We start from the raw sequence: 26,378 nt of genomic DNA on the forward strand, positions 1-26,378 counted from the left end.
CAATTGTAAGGTGCTGACTTCACTGTAGTTTCTCTCTGCTACACATCCAGCTGGCAGTGGGAATAATAAATACACCGTTCTTACGGAGAGTGCTTTGCAAAAGAAGGTTGGCGTCCCCACCCCCATGTTACAGATGGAAAGTAAGGCACAGAGAAACGAAATGACTCCCAAAGTCAACCCAGCGGGGTAGTGGCAGGGCCAAGAATCGACTCCCCCCCCGCCCCGAGTTCCAATTCAGTGCCCTACCCATTGGGCCACACTGTTTCCTGCTCCTCTCTGTAATTACCTTGATCTATCAATGATTCAAGGGAATCCGGAATTTAACCGACCTTTGAAAAATGTGTTTTAAATTTAAATTAATGGAGATATCCTATCTCCTAGAACTGGAAGGGACCTTGAAAGGTCATCGAGTCCAGCCCCCTGCCTTCACTAGCAGGACCAAGAACTGATTTTTGCCCCAGATCCCTAAGTGGCCCGCTCAAGGATTGAACTCACAACCCTGGGTTTAGCAGACCAATGCTCAAACCACTGAGCTATCCCTCCCCCCCCCTGCCCTGCCCGGGATAAATGTAAAATTAATGCATTTCGTTCAACTGCTTCCGCTGCTGCAAAAGAGCAGACCCCATGTTCAAACCATATTATAACCTGGCATGTTCTTGCCAGTGTAGAGAGAAATACACGTTATAATTGTGTTTCAGACCTAGGTATCCTCCGGGGGTGATGCACGGTTGCAGCCCTGCCTATTCCTTAATTCAGTTACATTCAATTAAAGCTACACTGATCTGTGGCCACTTTAATTCTGAATATGAGCATCCACACAGGGGTTTAATGCGATTTAACTAATCCACTTTCGTTCACTCGCATTAACTTTCCTGAGGGCCCCCCTCTCCTTGTGTAGACAAGTCTTTGGACAGGAAATACCCAGAGATGAAAGGGGGGCAAAGCTGTTCATTGGGTGGCTGCTCTGCAGACCGAAATCTCTTCACTGCCCCTTGTACACACAGGTCAGTGTCACAAAACCCAGCCTCAGAACAGTCGGGGCTCTGAGCCTGGACCACAAAACTGGCAAGGGTACGTCACAACGGAGATGCATCAGCAGAGCTCTGTGTTGGAAGCTCACACAGACACCCAGCTCTTGCCAGGGTAATTAGTCCCTTATGTTCACGGACACTGAATCAGCCACAAACACTAACATTTCCCTGAAATGTACAAGCGACAAAAGGAGGAGACGCATATGGACTGTGAGGGAAGAAAAGAAGAAACATTTTGCAGAAACAAACCCTAGCTGAGGAGGGAAAGGGGAGGAGGGGGAATCTAGTGTATAAAGTAACCCAGGAATGTCACAGCTAGAAGTAAAATGAAACACATTGTGAGAGTCGGCTGCTCAGGTTTCCTCTAATACATGGGTATTAGAATATTTTCTGTTGGAAAATGGAATTTCACAAGCCGGAGAACAGAACCCCAGACAGGAATAATTAACTGGGCTTCCGACTCAAGTCCATCATGTGGAAAGAAAGGGAAAAGCCATCCAGGGCTGTCTGCTTGGGGTGAAATTGTCCCTTTTCCATTTGCTGCTATTTGAGGCCCAAATTACCCTCACTGTCCCCCTTCCCTCTGAATCCCTGCGTGTAGGGTCAGACGGGGGAGGGGGAATACAAGAAAACCCCACAGAGATTCAAAATCCAGAGTTAGGAGGATGCCACAAGGCTTCCAGAAACATCCTCTGACAAAGAGTTGCACTGCCCATCCTTGCCTGAATCACGGGGTATGAGCTTGCTCCTCCAATGCTACAGTCCTCCCCCCATCAGTGCAAGAGCATGGTCTCTGGACCCCTCCCCAAAGTCTCCCCCAGCTCTACTGATAGACATCTGCCAGCATCAAATAAAGGAATAGCTTTTCGCATGGAGTGCACCGGAAACAAATGACAAGGGTATGGCTAGGATACAGGCTAATATTAGATATTGCCCTCCCCACCCCCCAAAAAAACCCCACAGCTAAGGCAGAAACCTCCACAGCCAGATGCTCACAGGGTAAAGGAAGCCAACAAAACTCTCACCTTCCAAACCAAGTTCCAGTCCCCCAGAAAGTTAGTCTGACAATCTCCCCACAGCAATGTCAAGTGGCTCTCTCCTGCGCCATGCACTGACTCTAACAGCCAGACGGTGATCTGGAATGGAGCTAGCAGCCAGGAGGGTCAAGCCACAAAGGCAGATTTCATAGTCTGCACGTAGGACCACTCCTGTCTCACCATTTGCAGGTGTGTCTAGTCTCTCCCACACCCCTCCAATGACCCTGAGTATAAGCCATATTCCCTGTGGTGTTGCATTGTTCCCAGCAGATGCCTGATCAAGTAACCCCTCCGCAGCCTCTAAAAGGCTTAATGGGCCATGGATTTCTGTGAATGTAGTGGGCACCACACTGTCTGCAAGCAAAGTCAGCAAGTTTCATGACTTCACTGATGGGCACCCTCGTCTGCCAAGCTACGGACCAGCTTCCTCCAAAGTCACCTTCAATATACTAACAGCTCACAGCCCTTGGGCCCTCCAGGAATGTGGGACTCTCAGTCCAAATCCTAACCAGGGCCCTATTGAAAACTGCCCACTCGGTCCCAAAAGCTTAGTCCACATGGGCAAGAGAAGGCAATGCAATGGCTCTTAGGGCGCTCTGGTACTATGCTGCTAGGTGTGGATTAAGAATCAATCCAGTCCAGCATCAGTGACAAAGCACATTAGTTAGGAGCGAGCTTATCTGAGCATCCCTTAATGCTCCTGAGATGACAGAACAGTTTGGTTCTGTTTGTGAACCAGTGTTTCCAAACCGGCTGTGTGTTTAGTACAGGAAACAGTAGCCCACGAGACATATGAGAGGGGTTGTATTCTTCCAGAGGAATGCCTGTCTTCTGCTTGCACAAATCCACAGAGGTAGCAGAAATGAGGCTGATCTGGAATCAGTTACTCCCCCTCCTTGATTTCACGGCAGCCCTTATCCCACAAAGAGCTCACACCACCCTACTGACTAACAGATTTATCTGGGCATAAGCTTTTGTTGGTAAAAAAACTCACTTCTTCAGATGCATGGAGTGAAAGCTTCAGATGCATGGAGTTCTGTAAAAGTGAGGGGTTTTACTCACGAAAGCTTATCATAGATTATTAGGGTTGGAAGGGACCTCAGGAGATCATCTAGTCCAACCCCCTGCTTACGCCCAGATAAATCTGTTAGTCTTTAAGGTGCCACCGGACTCCTTGTTGTTTTTGTGGATACAGACTAACATGGCTACCCCCTGATACTTGACCACCCTACTGTTAGTACCTAACCTAGTCTTAGGGAAGGTCTGTCTTCAGGTGATGTCTGCAGTACCTCTCTGGTCATTCCTAAAGCCTCCTTCCACAAGGATCAGTACGCACTTCGCAAACGATATATATATAAATGCACCACTGAAACGCAGCCACCTCTGGGGAGGAAAGTCAGCAGCCAACTAGGCCAATAGCCTAGAGCTCTGTGTAGTAGTTTGGAAAGAGAAGGGGAATTTGGGACAGGAAGAATCTTTTCCTCGTATGCAAAATGCTAGAGATATTTAATGTTCAGACAGGGCTTCACCTGTAAGTGTCTCGTCTGAATGTAAATTAGAATACTGCACTATTAGAAATCAGAGTAAATGTTTCTTTTTAAAATCAGGACACTGAGGCTCAAAAATAATTTTAAAAAACATTCATATTCCCCTTACTACCATCCTCTTGTATTAACAATACAAAGCACTTTAAAAGTCCTATAGACTATTCAACCTTCATGTTGTTTATATTTTTACACTGGATCAGCCTGGACAATTAAACTAGCAAGTTCGTGTTCAGCTTCTCCTGCACACATACGATGTTCCAATGTCTGGGTTATTACAGTGAAACACACCTAGCTCTGTAGACGTACACAGCACTTTACAAACACATGGGCTCAGGCAAACTTTCACTGGATGAAGTTCTCCCACTTTCTCTCCAGGAGGCCACTCACATGAGTAACAGCTACATGAGTAATACTTTGCAGGATCAGGCCCATAGATAAATCACGGGCCCATAGATAAACCACAAACAGCTTTGCAAATACTGCTAGGGGAGGTTTCAATCCGCAACAGGGAATTGTTGTCACTGGAAATCAGACAAAAACAGTCACAAAAACATTTCCATTAGTCCTAGTTCTGGTAATGTCCTTTTTAAACCACAAATCTAAGAGCCAACAATAATTAGTGCTTTTCATTTCTATATCTCCAAGCGTTTTACAGAGGAAGGTCAATATTATCCCCACCCGGAAAATGGGGAAACTGAGGCACGGTGTGGAGCGGTGACTTCCCAAGGCCACACAGAAACTCAATGGCAGAACTGGGGAAAGACCCAAAGTCTCTTGACTTCCAACCCAGTCCCAAAGGAGTTCTTTGTATTCTGCTGGGGGCAGGGGAGTTGCAGAGAAAGGAAAGAAAGCACCCAGATAGCCAAAGAGATCCCTTTGGAGTCATTGCCTGGGTCCTGGCATTGTGATCGGCAGACCATGCAGACTGCACCTTTCAAGCATCTGAAACTGACTGAGCAGGCCAAGCAGGTGTCTTCGGTTTTATTGAGCAGAAAGCAAGCAGTGCGGAGAGATGGAATGCAACGGTAACAAACTGGCCTATGAATTGAAGTAGTCCTTGCAGCAAAGTGTACAAACCATGTAAAAAAATGACATACAAGTCTTTATGTAAAAAATGAATTGTTGGCTATACAATAGATACATGACAACTTGTAAACGGCAAACCTGCAGAGGTTTCTGGGCAATGCCCAAAATAGCTGGACAGATAAGAAACAGCTGAATTTCTGAAACAGTTTTCAGAAATCACTGCCTGCCGTTATTTTGGGATCTCTATTCAGCCGTCCTCTCCACTACTGGGGAGTGCGCATGATACCACACTGCACTTCTCCGCATGAGGCCCGGCCAAATGATGCATAGTAGGACTGAGAAAATTCAGCTCTTTAGAAAGCAGAGAAACCAGAACAATTCCAAGATCAGAACAGCTGGGAAATGAGCCCGCTGACTTCCGAATGCTTTCCAATGGGACATGAATTCTCTCAATCCGATTTTGCACCACAACAAGGCTGCTGAGACAGCAGTTTCCTCTAGGAGTGTTAATTGCACCTCGGAGACTTTAAAGCAGGAGTAGGCAACCTATGGCACGCGAGCTGATTTTCAGTGGCACTCACGCTACCCGGGTCAAGACCACCAGTCCGGGGGGCTCTGCATTTTAATTTAATTTTAAATGAAGCTTCTTAAACATTTTAAAAACCTTATTTACTTTACATACAACAATAATTTAGTTATATATTACAGACTTATAGAAAGAGACCTTCTAAAAACATTAAAATGTATGACTGGCACGCGAAACCTTACATTAGAGTGAATAAATGAAGACTCGGCACACCACTTCTGAAAGGTTGTCGACCCCTGCTTTAAAGAAACATTATTTAGTGATCAACTGAGCTCTGCAGTTTGATGCAGTGACCACATTACATTGGAGTTTTCCTTTCAACTCAATTTGATTGTCCATCAGGAATAGCTTTGTGTAGAGAATTAGGGAATCATTCCCACTTTCAACGCTTCATTTGTTCTGTAGTTTGAGAGAGGATGGGAGATGTTATTTGTTGATGGACCTGAAGTATCATGAACCATAAAGGCGGCACACAAGCTACATACAAGAGCAACAGCAGTCAGGAGATCTGGAGTACCTCTACACTGGAAAAATATGCCCCCAGCCAGCGCGTCTCAGGGTTTGTCTACACTGCAAAAAAACAACAACAAAAAACCACGCCAGCCCCAAAACAACACACACAACTGGTGGTACAGTCTCAGAGCCTGGATCCACTGACTAGGGCTTGCTGGGCTAAAAATAGCATTGTAGATATTCAGGCTTGGACTGGAGCCTGGGCTCGGAGACCCACCCTGCTCACTGGGTTTCAGAGCCCGGGGTCCAACGTCTACCCTGTTATTTTTAGCCCGATAGACAACTGGGGCTCTGAGATGAGTCTCGCTACTGCAGGCTTCCCGCCCCCCCCCCCCCGCCCCCTCTCTTCAAGTGTTGATAAACCCCTAGAGTGTATTCCTGACTCTTGTGGCTGACTCGCTGTGTGACCCTGGAGAAGGCCCATCTGTGCCTCGGTTTCCCCATTTGTAAAATGGAACGTACATCTACCTCCTGGGTGGGAGGGGTTTGCGGTCTTAGCTCTTCGCTGTTTGCAAAACACTTTGAATGAAGGGTGCTTTACAACTAACAATCCACCTATTACTGCTGCTACCCTTGTGAATATTTGTAAAGGGACAGAATCCTGTGCAGGTTGGAATGTTTTTTGGACATCAGCTTGTTCCACTTGTGGAACTGAGTCAGGTTGACACTTCTGCTGCTGGGAGGGAGCAAAAACGGGATGTGGCACAAAAGAGCCGTATCAAACTAAAACCCAGAAGGAGAACAGGGCTGAGAGGTGCACATGGGCTTGGCAGTTTACAGAGCCTTATCAGGTCAGGTACACACTGGAGTATCCTCCCTAGAGCACCTCAGCTTCATTGCTTTCCTGGGGAAGGGCCATGAACACGACCAGCTGAGCCACTCCAAGAAATGTAACACCACGACACAGAAGTGGGGCAGCTGTTAAAGGCAGAACAATGAAATGATCCATAAGAACTCCTGCACCCACCTCTGCACCGTTACAACACAGTCGCCCCCTCCCCAACATAGCCGCAACACTCATTGAAACACTTCTCTTGTAGCGTAGGCAGGAACCAAACATGTCCCCCACACGGATCCCTTTGCTCTTTGTCGGGCTGTAGCCCAGTTCAGGAGACACAGCTAAGAGCCCACTTACACCACAAGATGGAAACCTGTCTCACCTGTGTCAGGGAACAGCCAAACAAGTGATGGCTGTAGCATGAACAGAATTCTACAACGGGGTGAAGCAGAATCAAGAGAGGCCAAATCCCTTGATAGAACAAGGGACCAAGTGCAGCACTTCTGCTCCACCTCGGCTACTCCCTTGAAAACATTCGGAAGCTGCCCAAAAGCCCCCACCAGAAAGTGACCTCAGTGGAAAGGGGAGAAAACAGAAGCCCCAAGCAGCCAGCCTTCACGAGGCAAGCCTCCGACTGTGTTTGCAAAAAATGACGTTTTTGCTGTGCTTTCAGTCCTGCCACGTCAGACAGACGCTGCTCATGGCTAAGGCTAAGATTTTGTCATGGTTATTTTTTAGTAGAAGTCACAGACAGGTCATGGGCAATGACCAAAAATCCACGTGACCTGGTCCTGACTTTTATTAGAAATAACTATGACAAAATGGGAAGTGAGGAGGGTCCAGTACCCACGGCCGCTGGGGCTTCTGGGTCCCCCCACTGCCACTGCCAGCTGGGAGCTGCGGGGTCCCCCTTGCTGCCCAAGGCAGCTGGGAGCGGCAGGGGGACCCCTTGGTGCAAGCCCCACCCCCTGCCGCTGGTGGTGGCTGGGAGCTGCAGGGAGGGCTCTCTGCTGCCTGCATTGGTTCGGAGCTGCAAGGTCTCCCCGCTACCCACGGCGGCTGGGAGCTGTGGGGTCCCTTGCTTCCTGGCAGCTGAGAGCTGCTGGGCCCCTGCCAGCTGACACCTCCAGCGGAAAATGTCACAGAAGTCTCGAAGTTATGGATTCCGTGACCTCCGTGACAAAATCTTGGCCTTACTCACGGCATGAGAGCACATGGAGAACGAACTGCGTCTCCGATTATCCAGCCACACCTCAGCATTTAACCTTATAAAGCTGGAGGCTCTGTCCAATAGAATGGGTCAAATTCGGCAGTGGCATCACTCCACTGACTTCAGATACGCCAGAGGTGAATCTGGCTCGGTGCCTTCAAAGGCGAGCAGCACAAGAAAAACAATGCTGGATTTATGCTGTTTCCGTTTTTTTAAAAATTCTTTGTGCTGATTAAAAAAAATCTTGGAAGGTCTTTTGATTCATAAAAACTAAACTTAGAGCTGTCAAGGAGGGACCTTCCTGGATGACTTACTGTCAGTCTCAGATGCATGCCGGGAGCACTCTCGGCCCTTCGTTGAAGGGACGGGGTTCTGAACTTTTTACAGCTGGCTGGTTTGGGGGGGCTTCTGTGTTAACTCAGTTTTAAACTGCCTGAATAAAACCCTGTCCCTTCCATTAACCACCTCCCCCTTCCTGGAATGCGCCACATCAGAATCCGACCACGTTCTCCAGGAGCCCATAGAGACTTCTAGAGAAGACCTGGCCTGGATTTCTAATGTGAAAAAACAAGAGGGGAAGGAGAACGCAATAGCTTCCTTCCAGGCCGCCTTTATCCATCACAAAGCAGCCAGACAGGGAACAAACTCCATTTTTTTCTTTCCTTTATCATATCCAACCACTGTTATGTGGGTCTGGATTCAAATGCCTGCTACATGGCAAATTCTAGCAGGTTAGACTATGTTCTCTCGAAGGCCCTAAATGCAATCGGTTTCTGTACCTGACTCCGTTCGACGCCGACAGTCCTGGGCTCGGGGCTCCGGCTCCCACAGGCTGAGGCAGCGCCCATGCACTCTGTGTATTGAGTCTCGGCGCTGACCTGGCTCCAGACAAGGTTGGTTTGTTATAGGGCACAAAGCTGAGACCAGAAGAGCTTAGTGCAGCTGTCCGACTGGAAACCTGCGGCACGGCCGATGAACTGGGGAGGTTTATCATGGAGTGCCGATAGCGCGTAGTGATGGGGCCAGTTCCACTATTCAACAAGCACTGTTGACAAGAACAAGCCACTGCCGTGTGAAGGGGCCCCGTGGCCGTGGTCACCGGATACGGGGTGTCCATGCGCCTCTGAATACCTCGTCGGAACCTGGAGGTCTTGTTGGTCTGGACCAGCGATACAAAATCAATGTCGTAGTTGTAGCCCAAGGAGCTCAGGTCTACATGCCGAAGGCCATGCGTGAAGGCTTGCTCCAGGAACACACAGACCTTCATCTCATATGGAGACCACCCGCCTTCGTCATTCTGCCACTCCCACACGATGCCCTGCCCGGCCGCGGAGTCTTGAGCGAAGAGGTGTCTGCGGACGGATCGCATGGTTCCTGGTTCAAGAGAAACAGACACTGGACGTCAGTCAAAACCACGCAAAAACATGGCAATGCAGTATCTATGGAGAAGCGGCACCCTAGGGTGCTTTAAAAGTGCTTATGGGAGTCAAGCACCCAACTCCCTTTGACTTTCCATGGGAATTCTGCATCCACTTCCTTAGGGCACTGTAGGAAATCACACGCAAAAGGGACAGTGGAACTTTTCTGAAGTGACCACCAAAGGGCCAACCACCCAGGTCTGGTTGCTTAGTAAATGTGGGTCTTTCGGAGATTGAACAATCCTGGGAGATGCTTTGAAATGGCCACTTTGCCAGGTACCGCACCCACACATACACACGTGTGTGCAACAGTCCGGAGGAAAGGCAGAGGCAAAGCTGGGAAAGCAGTTTGAAAAGTCTAGAGAGAGCAGCTGTTCATACAGAGGGAAGGGGAACAAAACCACAGCAGAGTTGCTGGTTCAAGGGTTATTCTAGACCAGCAGCAGGAGCTAAAGCCTGCTCACATATCAAAGGCTCTGCTTCCCAGCAGCAAAGTGATCTGAGAAGCACATTTCCCCTGGTTATTTTTATTAAAACCTGCTCAAGGAGGATAGAAACCAACCAATAAAAGGGGAAATTAAAAGTCAGCAAAAATGTCTTCCCCCAGCAGGGACTGAACCAGCCCAGGCACCGGCAGCATCAGAGGGGCCCCCAGAACTCCGCTCCTCCATGGTGCTAGTGTCTTTGGGGATGCACACCTAAGGGGGAGGACCAGGGAGGCATGAGCAAACCTTCACGGAAGACTTTTCTGCAGCTACAGAGCTTGTACAGGGGAAAATGTTCAAAAGCACCCAAGTATCAGAGGGGTAGCTGTGTTAGTCTGGATCTGTAAAAGCAGCAAAGAGTCCTGTGGCACCTTATAGACTAACAGACGTATTGGAGCATGAGCTTTCGTGGGTGAATACCCACTTCGTCAGACGCAGACGTCACATGCTTCTTACGAAGTGGGTATTCACCCACGAAAGCTCCTGCTCCAATACATCTATAAGGTGCCACAGGACTCTTTGCTGCAAAAGCACCCAAGTGGCTCACAAGCCTAAGTGACGCAGGCACATCGGAGCCTCGGTCCCAATGACTTTCACTGCCTCCTAAGTGCCTATGTCACTTTGGAAAATGGGACTCAGGAGCCTAAGTCACTTAGATGCATTTGAACATTTTAGTCTCCTGGGAACTCCCCTGGAGTCAGCCTCTTCCTACATTACTCTGTGGGTTTGGTTTGGATTCTGGTATAATGTGTTTGGTTAATCATATTTTGTGCTCTTTGGGTACGGCACTGTGACCAGTATTGGGCTGTAGGGATCTGACTTTCAGGCGTCTGACTTCAAGACCCTTTGTAAAGGGGCAGAGCTGTTCTAGTGACTCACTATGGCAACCAGATCAGGAGGGTCTCATTAGCTCCAACTCCGACGCAGAATAGGCTGAGAATTCCTTCAAGGTAAAAGAGTCAGGCAGGTCAAGGAACATCCCTAGGAACAGATGGCTCAAGCGAAGGCTTATGTCTGTAAGTGCAGTCCTGCCTCAGGGTTCTATTACATAAGTTAAAAATAAAGAAAGATTATGGAGCATAATCTATTGAGAGTGCTGCAGAGAGAGTGGGGTGGGGACTTCCCTGATTTACAAGAACCTGTCATCCACGAATGCCCAGACGCTTTGCAAACACTAAGCCTCATGACCCTGTGAGGTACCCATTTTATGATGGGGAAACTAAGGCACGGTGTCAAAGTGACTTGCCCAAAGCCATCCAGTGAGTCAATGACAGGACTAGACAGGAAAAGAACCCAGGAGTCCTCACTCAACCACTGAACAACATGGCCCCTCACATACCCCATGACATGTGTCCACATGAAAAGAAGAGTTTCATAATTACTGTAAAGCACCATCTCCAATTAATACGACCTCAGTATCTCATATAATGGCTGTTTTGTGGTCCTCCAGCATATTACGGAAATTGGTTATGTGGCTCTGGGGGCTTAGAAAGTTACAGATCATTGCTTTAGAGGTTAGCTCAGCAAGTGACCTGCTCCGTACAAGAGCACTGACTGCTCTTGGTTTACTCTGCTGTAGCAGCAGAATACTGACCCATGACAAGAGAAAACACGTGACCAACGCTACTTAAGAGCTACTGAAAGCAAAGGAGCTCTAGTATCTTCCCCAGGGCTATCCTCAGATCCAGGCTGAGCCCTTGTAGCTCAAACATCAGGCTTGGAAATCCTAGTGCAGTGGTCCCCAACCTTTTTTGTCTGGCGGGTGCCAGACGAGCCACGGAGGACTGTGGCGGCGGACGAGCATCCGCTGAAATGCCGCCGACAAGCGGCGTCATCCAGAGGCGTCGTCGCCGAAATTCGGCGGCATTTCGGCGGATGCTCATCTGCCGGCCAGTACGCAGGCGCACTTAGATGCCATGGCGCCCGCGGGCATCGCGTTGGGGACCCCTGTCCTAGTGGGTCAGATTCTCAGTCGGTGTAAATCAGTGTATCGCTGACATCAAGGGATAGGCTGACGTCCACGAGCTGAGGAGCCGGCTCTGGGATGGGAAATTCGAGTACGTGCCCCAAAGCAAGTTCCAGGACCTGCTCCCTGAAAACGAAGCGAAGGAGGGGGTGTTACCTTACAGCACACCTGGATCCGCAGCGAGACACACAGGTGAAGGAATGCGTGGGGGGGGACATGGACACTGTGGGAAAACGATGGTGGGAGACAGATGCTCAGCTGGGGGCTAGCGTTCAAAGCCAGCAGGGACATCCGACTGTCCTAGCAGACTGCAGGATAAAAGCAGCACAAGGGTTTCAGAGCACGCAACCGCAGCACCCACTACCCCCAGCTGTGGGAAGAGGTGGCTTTTGGGGCTCAACATACAGTGTGAGGTGGTACCGCCCTGGGATACCCAGCGGGCGGGGCATTGGCCGTTCTTATCTTGGCCACACAGACAGTGGTAGCTTTAGGACGGTTCCTGAAGCCGCCCGATATTTACTTCTAGCTACGCTGCGCTGACCAGCAGCTGAGGCTCGCTTCTAATCCAGCGCCTGAGATCCGCCTTTGCAGCTGTCGCTCCCCTTCTATGGGGATGTTAGACCTGTTAACACTGGCTTCCTGTTATTCTTCCTCGCTTCCTTTGAAGAGCCTGCTTGTCTGTCTAATAGCAGCAGGGAGAATGCAGTGGCCTCTTTTTCGCTCTGTTTAAAGATTTTCATAGGAACGTTTCCTGCGGCGTTTATTTTATCTCTAGCGCATTACAAAGGTCAGCTGGCTGATCATTTACAAAACGTTCATGTCTAAAGGCAGGGAGCCTTGCTCAAACGGGGGAGCTTTGAATATAACTGCACCAGCAGAAGGGGAGGGAGTGGGGACAAGAGAGTTTTAAAGGATCATACTGAAATGCAAACTGAACAGGTGGCAACGTGTCTGCGGTCCCTGCAGCAACAGATCCAAATCCCAGCCAGGCCATCTCGGTCCATCACCCCTTCAAGATCAATTTACTGAGCCCCATGCACTCACGGGGAGGGGACTTTCAGATAAGATCCTCAAAACTGAGTCAGCAGCCCCAACATTAAAGGTTCCATTATAGTTTCATATGAGTAGAGGTTTGACCCCAGGGTCCTTTGCTAAAACGTTCACTCCGCCACCCTAGCAGCTCCCCTCCCTCCACCCCAGAGCTGGCATGAATATAATTTGTGAAGCGCTGTGGAACCTTTTCCAGTGAAAGGGACTAAAGAGACGCAAGATAATATAGAGCATCAGTAGCTGCATTCAGAGAGATTGCCCCTCTCCAGGGGGAGGATATTCCATTCACAGTTTGGCCATTAGGACAGAATGGTGCTCCCTAGGTGGTCCTCCACCCCAGCTGCTCACAAGATTCCACCTACACTAAGAACCAGATCCACTGCTGAGTGCCGAGACCATTCTAACTCATCACATAGCTGGGACAAAGCCCATCACTTTTACTGATTCAATCACCCTGCTGTAGCCCTTGTCAGAAAAAGGGCCAATTTCCGAGAGTAAATGGGGGGGCCTAGAGAGAGGGGACCCCTGACTATTGCGGAGAGCCAGGCCTGAGAGTTAGGACTTCTGGGTTCTACTCACAGCCTGGTCACTGAGCAGGATGGAAAGAGGCAGTCCTGGTGCCTGCTTGGTGATCTCCACGGCAGGTTTCAGAGAATTATGAGCCCCATCCAAACAAGGCTGCTGGGTGCCTAAAGAATATTCAAAGCTACTAGTGCTAAGCCAGTGACAAACACTCCCAAACACACTCATCTTGCTGATGAAATCTCTCACCCGGGACACCTTCCTAGCCAGGTTTCAAAGCTCCAGGTCCTTCCCTCCAGAGCGGTGCCCAGCCCAGCTGTGTGCTACTCACCCTAACATTAGAGCAAGAAAGTAGGAATATGAGCCGGGAACATGATCAAGAAGGCCATGTCCGTCCTTGCTTACAGTCCTGTCATTTAGGAATCATCTTATCACCCCTCACGCTCTGCGAACACAGCTGATTTACTATATTCAAGAAATCTGAACACTTCTGCCCTTCTCTAAGGCCCTCAGAGCGAACCAAGCCTTGCCACATCTCGGGAGGCAGGTGTTCGCTCCATTTTACAGATGGGTAAACTGAGGCACAGATAGGCTTGTGCTTTCAGAAGGCGCCACAAATGTTGGCTGTCCACTTTGAGACACCCAGGCCTGATTTTCCAGAGGTGATGAGCACACAAAAACCCCATCGAAGCTGTAGGTGCTCACTACTTCCAGTGGGGGAAAAAAGTCAGCCCCTAGGTGCTAAAGGTGATCATCCAGATGTAATGGCCACTAAACTGTTGGCCTGAGTGACCTCCGTGGGTTGTGCAGTGAGTCAGGAGCAAAGGCGGGAACAGAACCCAGATTTTCTGGCAACTAATCCTGCACCTTGCCCTCAAAAGCCAACCTCCCTCCTCCCTGGAAGAAAGGGGGAAAAAAAGCAGGAAAGGAAAACCAATGTGAAGGGGCAGTGTTCTAGCACTGCCCTACGTCCTTCTGTGGGGATTGCAGGTATTAGCTCAGCAGCGTCCACAGGGCGCTAGGCCAAGCCAGAGCGGCTGGTGCTGCAGCCGGGGAAGGGGGGGACAAGGGAATCAAACATGAGTGTTTTAATCACAAAAAGGCCTTTTTATGCAACTCCTCTGAAGGGATGTGCACAGGAAGGGGGGGGGGGGGGGTAGGGTGACCAGATGACAAGTTCAGCCAGCCCCTCCAACCGCACCGCAGGTGTCAGGGGAGCCCAGCAAGGGACAGGCATGACGGGGACCACAGCCGAGCAGTGCAAAGAGGAGCAGAAACGGGGTCCCAGCAGCGGAGCTGCGCCCACGGAATTCTCCAGCGGTGGCTGCAGTGGGTGGGAGCCGGGCTGGGGGGAGCTGAGCTGGGCCGGGCGAGCAGCGGCAGCTCCCTGCAGCCCGGCTAGACCCCCTGCAGCACTAGATGGGGGGCTGGCGCGCCTGCAGGGCAGAGTCTTTTTGTGACGGCCGCCGCCAGGCGGCACAGCCCCGTCTCCACCCGACTCTATGGTGGCCGCAACAGCTGAGCGCGCCCCGGCCTGGAGCTGCCAAGCCCATGTGCTGCACTAGATCCCCGGGGCAGCCTGGCTCGCTTCCCAGACGCCCTCCCCGCCCGGGCCGGGCCGCTTCGTGAGCCATGGGCGCGGCGCAGGAGGCCCAGGCCTGCCTCGCCTTCTACCGGGGGCTCGGGTGGAGGGAGCCACTGCGGGATCTCTGTCGGGCCATCCTCACCTTCCTGGAGAAGCTGGAGCAGTTCGCAGGGGGAGTGCTGGGTGCCCCTCCCTCCAGCACTTGCACTGCCATACAGCTGATCAGAGCAAGCCTGGGAGGGAGGAGGAATGCGGCGTGCTTGGGGAAGAGGCAGGGCCAGGGTGGGGATTTGGGGAGGGATCCAATGGGGCAGTGAGGGGGCGGGGCTTGAGGCAGGCCAGGGCGGGGATTTGGGGAGGGATCCAATGGGGGAAGGAGGGGGCGGAGTCGGGGTGGGTGGGGGGAGCGCGTGAGCCCCTCCGGGCTCCGCCTGTGCACCGGAGCAGAGGGCAAAATTGCTTGTTTGTCCAGTGAATATTGGGACAGTCCCGATAAAATCGGGACATCTGGTCATCCTGGGGGGGGCGGGGGGGGAAGAGGGCATACGGTTCTAAGATCCCAACCTTGCAAAGCATTTAAGCACACGTGCAATTTTAAGCACGAGTGATCCCAGTGAAGCTTTAAGTGCACAGTGATCTGAATACAGCCGGGAAAGAGGGTTCTTACCTGTGTCCTGTCGGAACTGCATCAGGCTTGGTATGTCGATGACATAAGGGGCGAGCGTGGCATCTGCCTGCCCCAACGGGATACTGCTGCTGGCCAGCCCGGTTCCCGATCGTCTCCCCTTCTGCGCAGGGGCCTGGAGAGCCTGTTCGATAAAGCTGCATACGCTCCCTCTGTATGGCCTCCACCTGCCGAACTCGTCCTGCCATTCCCATACAGCCACTGCGGGCAGGGCGGCATGCCCTGGCACGGAATTGGGGAGCCCAGGTGGCCCAGCAGAACCGCTTCCAGCACCCAGCGCTGCTGCCATTTTCCAAGGTCTGAAAGCAAGCCAAGTCAGAGCGCGTTGTTCACCCACCTTCAAACCATCCTCTTCAAGGGCGGATGTCAGGCCTGCAAAGAGAGAGAGAGAGAGAGACAAGACATACAGAGCTAATAAATACATTTGTTGGTCTCTAAGGTGCCACCAGGACTCCTCGTTGTTAGAGCGAAGAATGACAGCCCTGAGCTAACAGCAGGCAATCCTGCAGGTAGGTGGCAAAGTCTACGCACCCGGGGGGAGGAAATGCATGTGTCTCTCCATGAAAGATAACTGGGAGGTGAAATCGCTGAACAATTCACGGGGCAGTGGTAACTCAGAAGCAAATCAATTTCAAAACCAGCAGGTTAAATGTAGTTTGGGGTCCTACCCAGGCCTGAATCCTGCTGCCAACATTGGGGGGTTTACAATCAAACCGACAGCGTAAGCGTTTGGGGGCAAAGACTCTCAGTGTTAGACCCCAAGCACATGTCGTCAGCACTGACAAGCAGGCCAACATGGGGCGTAACAGGAACCCAGGAGTTCCAGTGTTATTCGTTATGGGTGTTGCAATAGATCTAGAGGCCCTGATCTGGGATCAGACCCCCATTAGCCAGGCTCTGCACGTGCGCGCACACAACCAAAAACCAATCGCTACCCTCCCCCCAGTGCCGCAGTCAAAGGGTCAATCTGTGTATCACACGGTATGCTAACAGCCTTCTTAAAACAACATGGGACCTGAAGAGCTCAAGAGCAGGGCACAACTTAACCAACAGAGCAGCCATCAGTCGGCTGGAAGGTTTCTTCCATCACAATCAGAGGCATGTATCCGGTGAGATGCAGGTAGCAACGGAGCGTCCACTGGTGTACACAGGCTCTGCAGAGCAATTTGGGATGTAGGGCAGCCCAGGCTCCCTGAGGGGTGGGTGCTGTGGTTTGTTATTTCCAACTCATCCATATGGAATAAAGCATGGACACCCAGATGGCTGCGTTCACAAGAGGAGAGCGATGCATTTTAAAGAAAACGATAGCTAATGAGTCATTCCTGTGCAGTTCTACCCAACGCCCCCGGCAAATGAGACCCCCCCCCCGATCATTTGATTACAAAAAAAAAAAAAAGAAGAAGAATCTTGAGACATTTGCTGCTATCACTTAGCACCCCCCAATGCCCCAGGGGTGGTTATTTTACAGCTTGGAATTACAAGTCACTTCAACAAACCCCAGGTGCAAAATCTCGACACCTGCCTCGTGCGCTATTTTTACGTTGGATTTCACACACTACTACTCAGCATTGCCGAGCTCAGCTTGGATCATCTCAGTTCAGAGCTCTGCTGCAGAGTTTTCTATCCCATCTGGTGCACAACGTTTGCAAGCAGGGGGTATGCTGCACCCCACAGGAAAGGGACCCCCGTACATAAAGGGCTCCTGCCTTTCCAAATATACAGTGGCCTGGATGCCCATCAGCAAAGCAGGCCATCAGGGGGAGGCGCTGCTTTGGAGGGGGTCACACAATTGGTTTGTGCTCCTTTTAAAATGTAGTGGCAGCAGAAGGAAAAAAAAAAAAAAAAGATCACAGCAGAAATAGATCTATTAACACTTTATCTTACGTGGTAGCTTTCCCCCAAAGCACTACAGCCTCAAAACCCAGGTGGGGGTAGACGTCCTCCTTACCTACTGTACAATGAAATCCTGGGTCATGATTGGCTGAAAAGGGTCATGTAACAAACGGTCTACTGTTGACCTCCAAGGAGGTCAACAACACTTAGCTATCCTGAGGAGCAGCAGCTGCCAATCAACACTAAATATGCAAATCAGGACATCCTGATTGGCTCCAAGTGAGTTCAGTCTAAATGAAAATTCACTTCCTAGTAGGTAAGTGATACTGTTTCCTGGATCAGAAAACTGACAATCTAAAGGGGTGGGGGCTTCCCAGTTTATGCACCTAAATGGAATTCTGGCCTACAGCTGTTTGCAAGGATTGTGAAATAACAAACGCAAGTTCCACGTCTTGGGCAAAGCGCTTTGGCAACTTGAAGTTAAGGCTGTATGTTTCTATTAGTTACTGAAGGGTATCGGGGTAGGGGATTCCTAAGAGAAATCTGTAGTTTCCTTTTTGTTTTCATTAAAACAAAACACTCAACTCTACACTCAATCCACCCCCTCCCCCCCCCCAAACAGTGACACACAAATTTTAGAAAGCCTGGAAATCCAAAGTTAAGGTCACCCACACCCTGAACTGTGATCCTCACCCCTTGCATATCTACCATTATTGCGTGTAAGATGGAAACAGTTTGAGGTAAATTGTGATAAGGACTTTATGAACTTCTCAGTCTGGTATCTAACATCCACTGCATGTGTGTCACTGACCTGTAGAGTCATGGAACAGTGAAGAATACGGCTGTGGTTTTGTATGAACATATCTACCACAGATCTCCCACAAACCCACATGCCTATTGTGTCAGCTACTAAATTCAATGGTCCAGCTCTTCAGAGATCTGCAGGCCCAAATCTAGTAGCTGCTACATGTTCTGCTGTGAGATTTAGCACCGACAAGTTTGCTTTTAGTTTTAAAAAATACCTTCTCCCCTGTTAACAGCACTCTAGATTGTAAGTTTCTAGTGTATTTTTCACCATTTATACTACTTGATTATTAACTTGGGCTCCCATCCAGCAATCTGACCCGCACGGGTGGATCTCTGCCTCTGGGGCAGAGCCCCATGTAAGGATCCACCCACCTGGATTTGACTGGAGGACTGGGGACTCTGACAACAAAAGAAGTTTGGTAAGTTTCCATTTTTTTCTTCTTCACAGTCACTTCCTGCTTCTCAAGCCCTAGGAGAGAGCAGCAGAGCTGGGTTCACAGCATTACCATGCAGCCTTCAAGCCAAAAGTCTGTTTCCACTGAAATTTAAAACAAAAGCTGGAGAAAAACAAACAAACCCAACAACTATTCAGTTGTGTAAAAGCCTTTTTAAATACATAAAAATCTGAACTTTGGCTCTACAATCCAGCTGACAATGTGCCTTTAAAATGTCTGGATTGAACTCATCAGTGGTAATAAAACCTCAATGACAATGTAGCCTGCCTCACAAGTGGAAAAGAAAAGGCCAGGGAGCCCTAGATCTGTGCTGTGGACGTAGGCAGTTTTCAAGTGCCGACAGAGTGGGATTCTTTTAAAGCACAGGGCTCTTCAGCATGTTATTCGAACAGGACAATGCCCAGGAAAGATTTGCAAGGATCACTAACACCACACTTAGGAAACGCGAGGTCTGCAAACAAGCGACTACATATCGTCACAGTGAATGGATTATATTTGAATTAAAAGATTCCTAGGTGTCTAGGTTACACTAAGCCAGGGGTCTGCAACGGGCTTACAACTCAGCATCAGGAGGGCGCGTTTGTTACAGGACTGCAGGCGGCCCATACCCCCTGCCATTCGGAAACCCCAAAGGGAAGATCAAACTAACAGCCCGGCTGCTACATGTGGTGCTTGCCAAGCCCCACAGCAAATCAACTGAAATTTTAGTTTCATTCTGCTGTGAATTTACAGAAGCAAGAGAGGCACTACCATGACCATCAGCCATTGTTCAGGGCTCTCTGTGGGTGCCGGGGGAGATACTGGGAAAGAAACAGGAGTCTCCACAGCTGTAGAGAAATCTCAGGTACTTGCGCTGTTCCTGGGCACTGCAGGCCAAATCCGGCCCAGCCTGATCCCACCTGGAGCAGCCCGGTGAAATTTACTAGGATCATATCCGTTTTATTCATAGAGTTTAAGGCCAGAATTCTGATCACCTGGTCTGACCTCCTGCATAACACTCGCCAGGGACCCTCATCCAGTGATTTTTGCATCAAACCCTTAACTTCTATGTGGGCTACGGTATATCTTGCAGAAAGATATCCAACCCGGGCTCTGGAGTTCAGGGAATGCTATGGCCTGTACCCCCAACTTGACCTGGGATTCATGGGCGAGAAATGACTATAGCTCTTGCTTAGGAATCAGGAGACCTGGGTTCTATTCCCAGCTCTGCCACTGACCTCTAGTGTGACCTTGATCAACTCATTACCTCTCTGTGCCTCTGTTTCCCCTCCCACCCTTTGTCTGCTTAGACTATAAGCGCCTTATTGTTTCTGTCCAGTACCTAGCACAACAGGCAAACAGAACCAGTAAAGTGATTAGCCAGAACGAGGGGTGAGAGACCCTGAGCAAAGAGGATAGAAGACGAGATAGAAGGATTTTGGTCAATTCTAGGGTAGCATTTGTGTCTACATTTCTCTTGGCCATCAGCGACACTCGAGCATCGGAAGAGATGAACACCGCATTGCTCATATCCACTTGCATAAATACCACTGGGCATTTACAATCATCCGTCGATAATTCGCTACCCTCAAGGTTCCTTTCAGAGCTAATCTCCAGCTGTAATACCAAAGGGAGTTTCCGAGGTAGAAATGCAGACCCACCTGGATACTAGAGAAAGTATTATTAGCGAACGTAGAGAAGGAAATCAGACAAGAGAGAACTGAACTGTACGCTAGTTCTCCACGCTATGCAATGATAGCGCTTTCACAACAATTACAAAATTAAGACTGCAACCTGATTCAAGGACATCGGAATGACTTTTTAGCTCCAGAGCCTTTTCACCATCATCATGAATCGTTAGTATTTACAGAAGAGGCCTCAACCAAGCTCAACAGACACTAAGGCTACACACACTGCGAGCTGGGGTTTGAGTCCCGTGCTCATGTGCCCATTGTACCCCATATTCTTCAGTGATATTATTATATGATCACGGCATAATTATGATGCATTTTGTACAAGGAGGTGTCATTGGAAACGTTATGATTTTGCAGAATACGATTATGTTATTTGTATGCATGTATCATTTTTTTATCTGAAGTTATGACTATTGACTATGTATCTGTAGGCACACCTGGTAAGTAATGGCTGCTATAATCCAGCAAGGTATGTGGCCAGGCTACCTGACACGGAACTCCAGCTCGGATACCAGTGTTGTTCCACGAACTGAGTTTGGGACCAAGGGTTCCTGCCATATGCTAAAGCTATACAAGGCCGAGTGTGACCTCACTGGTTGTTCTTCACTCCCCCCCAGCTGAACTCCTAAGAGAAGCTCCTAAAGAAAAGGACTTGGAACGGGGGCGGGAATCCCAAGCTGCAAAGCAAGTGCAACTTGTCCCTTAAGAATTAGCAAGCCTGCTTGTATCATCAGCCCGGGTGAGAATTTGCTAGTTTATATCCGACCTTTCTAGTATCTTAGGCTTAGTTTGCGTTTTTGTTTATTTAGTAGGTAATCTGCTGGGATCTGTTTGCTATCCCTTATAATCACGGAAAATCTATCTTTTTTGTAATTAATAAACTTATTTTATGTTTTCATCGAAACCAGTGAGTTTGAATGAAGTGCTTGGGAATCTTAGCTCAAGGGGCAGGGGCATTTCCTCTCCACATTGAGGGGGAGGCGAACTGGGGTTTGGACCAGGGGAGGACGGTACAGCTCTGGGATCCTAAGCTGAGAAGCTGGTGGTTATTTGGCTGTAGCCTCTCTCTTGTTGGTTCATGCAGTGGCTGGTCAGCCCACGTGTTACTGCAGCTGGGTGTGTCCCTACCTGTGTGACTGCTGGTGGAAGCGTAGGACCGGTAGCATGAGTGCAGCTTCTGACAGCAGTACAGTATGAGAGGGAGCCCAGGCTGGTGAATCAGAGGGCTCAGTGGTACCCCAGTTCCAGGTGGCACCCTGGGGGGACCCCGTCACACCCATACTTGCAGTGTTCAATAAGAGCTATCACACGTGTTACTAGCAATGTAGCCACGGTAGCACGGACAGCAGCAGCAGAGCCACAGCTGAGTACACACTCATGGGTTTCAGTGTGTGTACATGAGCAGGGGAATCACGCTCATAGTGTAGACATACTTAATACAGAGCGCTCCCTCAGATCATACCAGTCCAGAGACCAGCCTGCAAAAGACGAAATTCTCTCAACTACTACTGAAGCCAAGGGGAGCTGAAAGCACTCAGCACCTCCCAGGATCAGACCTTTCATCAGGAAGGTTTGCACTCAAGAAACAATGTCAACTCAAAGCTGGCCAACACTTCAGATTCTGTATAAACATGTTCATCCCAAACCCAACAGACATGCAGCCATTCATTTCTTTTCATTCCAGTGGAAAAGGTTTTTATACAGATATTTTAGGATGCTGTTCAAATGCAAAACAAGAAACAGTTGCTTTTAAGCACACATTCTCTTGCGGGCGGGGTTTCCACTGAGAGCCTGAAAGCGAAACTGAAGTTTCCACTTTTTGGTTTATATTATCTCAACAAATATTTATTTGCCCTGGCTGAGAGAATCACAATAAACAATCAGCATGAACAGCAAAAAGAAAATTAGATTTTCAACACTAGTTCAATTTTAGTAAACCCAAGTGCTCTTCGTAACATGGGGCAGGAATTCTGATTGGAAATATTATTAAGAAGTGGTCAGTGTCCTTTTAAAGACTCAAACTCAGAAATGACTATTTATATGGTCGAGCCATATAAATAGCACTGTTAGTGAGGAAGAGTGGTCTAGTGGTTACGGTGCTACCCTAGGAATCTGGAGACGTGATGGAATCCTACCCTAGGAATCTGGAGATCTGAATTCTCTTCTCTGCCACAGACTTCATGTATGACTCTGGGAAAGAACCCTCTGATTCTGTTTCTCAGCAGTAACATGGGAATAGCACAGGGTGTTGTGAGGATACACACATTGAACACCTCACAGTCCTCAGTTACTACGGCAATGGACGGCCATGTAATACCACAGATATTGCCAGGAATAGGTGACAGTCTAAAGTCCAGAACCTACAACTGGGTCCAAATGCAGGAGCAGGACCCAAGGGCCTCATCCAGGAAACAGTACCATGGGACTACTGGTAGCATTTGCAGGATCAGACCCCGAGGAAGAAAAGTCCTACAGTTAAGACAAGGGTAACATTTTCAAAAGTACCTACGTGACTTACAAGCCTACGTCCCATTTTCAAAAGTCACCTGGGCATTTAGGGCACATCTACACAGCAAGCAGGATCCCGCAGCAGCGAGTCTCAGAGCCCGGGTCTAGTTGTGTAGACGTTCAGTACCTGAAGCTTAGGGAGTGGGGTCTTCAGAGCTGCCACAGGATCCTGCTTGCTGTGTAGACGTACCCTAAGTGCCCTATTCCTCATTGAAACTAAGTGAAAATGGGCCTTTGGCATTTGAAAAGTTAACCCCAAGTCAAAATTAATCTAACCCCTCTCATTTCTGTAAAAGGCAGCTCCCACAGAACTTCCTTCTAAGTATCTAAGCAAACTGCTTTAAAAGATGCAAGATTAAAAAAAATCTTTAGGGCCTAGACATTTCATAACTTTTGAGAATGAAAATAAATTGCTATCTTAAAGGGTTACAACCCCATCAGTTTAAAAACTTGGCATCTGTCTGAAAGTGCTTTCCCAAGGAACAAGCAAAGGCTGGGCTACACACCCAAATTGCTCTGATTGAACTAAATGGGTTTCTAAACAGATTTAGTTAAGTCGGCACAAACCCCTTGCAAGCTAAATTCATCTCCGCCTCGCAATGTGGACATCAGCTTATGAGGAGCTGATTGAGAGTTAGCTCGCAATGGAGATGAACTCATTTAGTTCAGCCAGTGGAATTGCTGGGCCAAATGTTACAATAGTGGAAGGATGAGAGAGACGACAGCCTTAGCTCCATTCATCAGTGCCACTTACCCCAGCCCCAATGATACGCTGCACCAGCTCACATTGTCCAGCTTTGCCCATCCGTGGGGTCTGCCCAGGTGCAGCTATAGGGACGCTGTAATCAGGACAAAGCCTCTCTCTAGTTTTACAGCTTTCACATTGACAGCACCTTGGGCATAGTCAGTTTCACGGTTTCCAGTCTAGTCAGTTTCCCCTGTTGCCTGTGGGGGTTTTGCACACAGCAATGGGCGAGGGAGGGAGAAACATTTTAAAAAATAGGAACATGTGATTTTAAACCCACACATATTGGCAGGCGGACTTGGGCAGGTGTGAGATCTGAAACTATTACTCATTCTTTTAAAAGTGACTAGCTTTAATTGGTGCCACTTTACATTCTCGGGGTATAGTTATTTGGGAATGGACTGAGTGGACTGAGTCTCCCCCCCCAGTCTGCCATGAGCACCTGCCAGAGACCAGGGTCCTATTTGAGTGGAGACAGTCGATATCGAAAATGAAAGCAGTGATGATGAACTGGACGTGCACGCTCTGCAAGGGGGAATAACACTGACAGATTGTTTGCAAAGCTGGGTGTGCCACGCTGGAGGAGGCTGCAGGTGGAAGACACCCCAGCCCTCTAGGGAGGGGGATAGAGAGGGGTAATAGAGTGGGCACCGGGGCTCCATGCCCCTGGAGCTGGACAAGCCCGGTCAGAGCCGAGGGGATGGGGCGACGGGGGCAGGGGGAAGTGGGAGGAAGATCTCCAGAACACACAGAGGCTGTAAGTGAAGGGCCCACCCAGAGTAATGAGACGTGACCAAACCTGAGGAGCGGTTCAAGCGCTAGGCGCAGACAGATCCCCTGAATCGCAGAGACGCACTTCTCACTAAAGAAAGGAAGAAATGAAGGGATCAGTTACCTCCATTCAAATCACCAAGGGAACCCCAAGTTACTCCACCCATCACCTCCCTGCCCTCCCAGAGATACCCCACAACGACCAGACCACAGACCAGACCTCACCCCCCCACCCTCCTGTCTGCCCCCCCAGGGGTCAGACACCCCCCCCCCGTCACCTCCCTGCCCTTCTACCTACCTACCCACCCCCCCCTCAGGGTTCAATCACCCCCTTGCCCTCCTACTCCCCCCCCCGGGGTCAGACCCCCCCCTCCTACTTACCCCCCCTGGGTCAGACACCCCCCATCATCCCCCTGCCCTCCTACCTACCCCCCCAGGGGTCAGACCCCCCTGCCTTCCTACCTCCCCCCCCCGGGTCAGACCCCCTGCCCTCCTTCCTACCTACCCCCCCAGGGGTCAGACCCCCCGCCCTCCTTCCTACCTACTCCCCCCCCCAGGGGCCAGACCCCCTCCCCCCTGCCTGTCCGCCCGCCCCCGGGTGCCAGACCCCCAGGCACCCACCTCCCTCCTGCCCCACAGTCACCCGCTCCCGACCCGCGCCGTTCAGAGGCCCGGGGCGCCCCTCACCGTCACTCCGGCGCCGCTCCGCTCCGGCCGGCGCTGGGCAGGAGCAGCGAGAGCTGCGGGCAGCGCCTTCCTTCGCAGCCGAGACAGCGGGCCTAGCGCGCATGCGTCCTCCGCGCGGGGCACCCTGGGACTTGTAGTCCGGGGCGGCCATCGGCCTTCCCCCACCTTCCGCCTCTAGCTCGCCCTGCCCCAGCCGCAGCAGCAGCCACCTGCCCGGGGCTCGGGGGGGATCCCCCAGTCCAGTCCCGCCACAGCTTGGGGGGCTTTATTGGGGCTCCCCCACTCCGCCCCCCATTTTGGGGGCTCCCCAGCCCCCCAGTTTTGGGGATTTTGTTGGGGGTCCCCCAACCCCCCCCCCCCACTGCCACAGCTTTGGGGCCTTAATGTGCCACACCCAACCTCCCCCTATAGTTTCTTTGAGGCCTTACTGGGGCTCCCCCAGCCCAACTGGCACCTTCTGGGCCTTTGAACCCCCCCTCCCGCTGTCCCCCCCAATTCATTGGCCTGATCCTCCTTGGAATCCACGTGTACAGGCAGTTTGCTGACAGACCCATCCCTGCCCAGGTGGGAGGCGGTTCAAAGCCCCTTTCAGGCGAGCGCATGCGGCCAGGCCCCGCACACTCTGTCCCGGCTGCCGCCTTATGAAAGCGGGACCCAGTTCTCAGCCACCCCTTCCTGTGCTTAGGACAGGCAGGTGCCCAGTGTCGCTGACCCCAGCTGCTCCAAAGCCATGAACCGACCCCCGACCCCCCCCCTCAAATCATAAGATTGGTTTAAAAATCATGAGACTTGGGTTATTTCTTTGCCTTCCGGTCACACGCTGATCCCGTTTTTCAAGCTTTTCTCTGCACCCAGGAAGGCTAGCGACTCACTTTTGATTTAAATGACAGCTGAGATTCTCTCATAATCACATGACTCTGGCGGCTGGGGCTTTAAGAAACGCAACAAATATTGCGAGACTCGTAGCCTCCCAGCTGCTCTAACTTACCTCTCTTTCCATGGCTCCTTATCTGGGAAGCGGAGATAGTTGCAGTGCAGTGCTTTAGGGCTACACCTCTGGTCCCTACCCTAGGGGTTGAGAGCAGAACCCTTATATCATGTCTATACTGCATAGGGGCTATTTCTACCCACTTCCAGGCACCTTTATGCCACTCCATTTCCCTGCTGCTCAATTATCACAGCCCTGCTCCTTCTCATATCCTTTTTTCTCTTAGTGCAACAGCCTTCTCTGCATCTCCTGCCACCTGGAATAGCCTCCCTGGATCTCCCCAGCTCGTAAACTCACCATCTCGTTCAAATCTTCTTTGAGTCTCTTCCCTTGTCTGCACCTCTTACTGGCACAAGGAGAGGGAAATGACATCTGTCCTACAGCATTTTCAGAGAGAGGTTGGATAAAAGCTGCTATACAAAATGTTATCAGATTCTATTGTCTTATCAAGGCCTAACGGAAACAACCTGTT

The 26,378-nt window shown here is 50.2% G+C and overlaps 1 protein-coding gene across 3 annotated transcripts in view; it reads right to left on the reverse strand.

The window, feature by feature from the left end:
• The window catches only part of DTX2 (deltex E3 ubiquitin ligase 2), a 64,042-nt gene extending 39,031 nt beyond the window's left edge, over positions 1-25,011 (reverse strand). For all 3 annotated transcript variants that reach the window (XM_065418102.1, XM_065418101.1, XM_065418100.1), the window contains exons 1-4: positions 24,919-25,011; positions 24,260-24,322; positions 15,422-15,811; positions 8,508-9,102 (exon numbers count right to left, since the gene is read on the reverse strand). In XM_065418102.1, the coding sequence (XP_065274174.1) occupies positions 8,508-9,102; positions 15,422-15,728 (902 nt within the window). In that variant the 5' untranslated portion in view covers positions 15,729-15,811; positions 24,260-24,322; positions 24,919-25,011. The remainder of the gene's footprint in view (positions 1-8,507; positions 9,103-15,421; positions 15,812-24,259; positions 24,323-24,918) is intronic.
• Between the last annotated feature and the right edge of the window lie 1,367 nt (positions 25,012-26,378).

This window comes from Emys orbicularis, chromosome 17, assembly GCF_028017835.1.
Source record: "Emys orbicularis isolate rEmyOrb1 chromosome 17, rEmyOrb1.hap1, whole genome shotgun sequence".
In the NCBI taxonomy this organism is placed as follows: Eukaryota; Metazoa; Chordata; order Testudines; family Emydidae; genus Emys; species Emys orbicularis.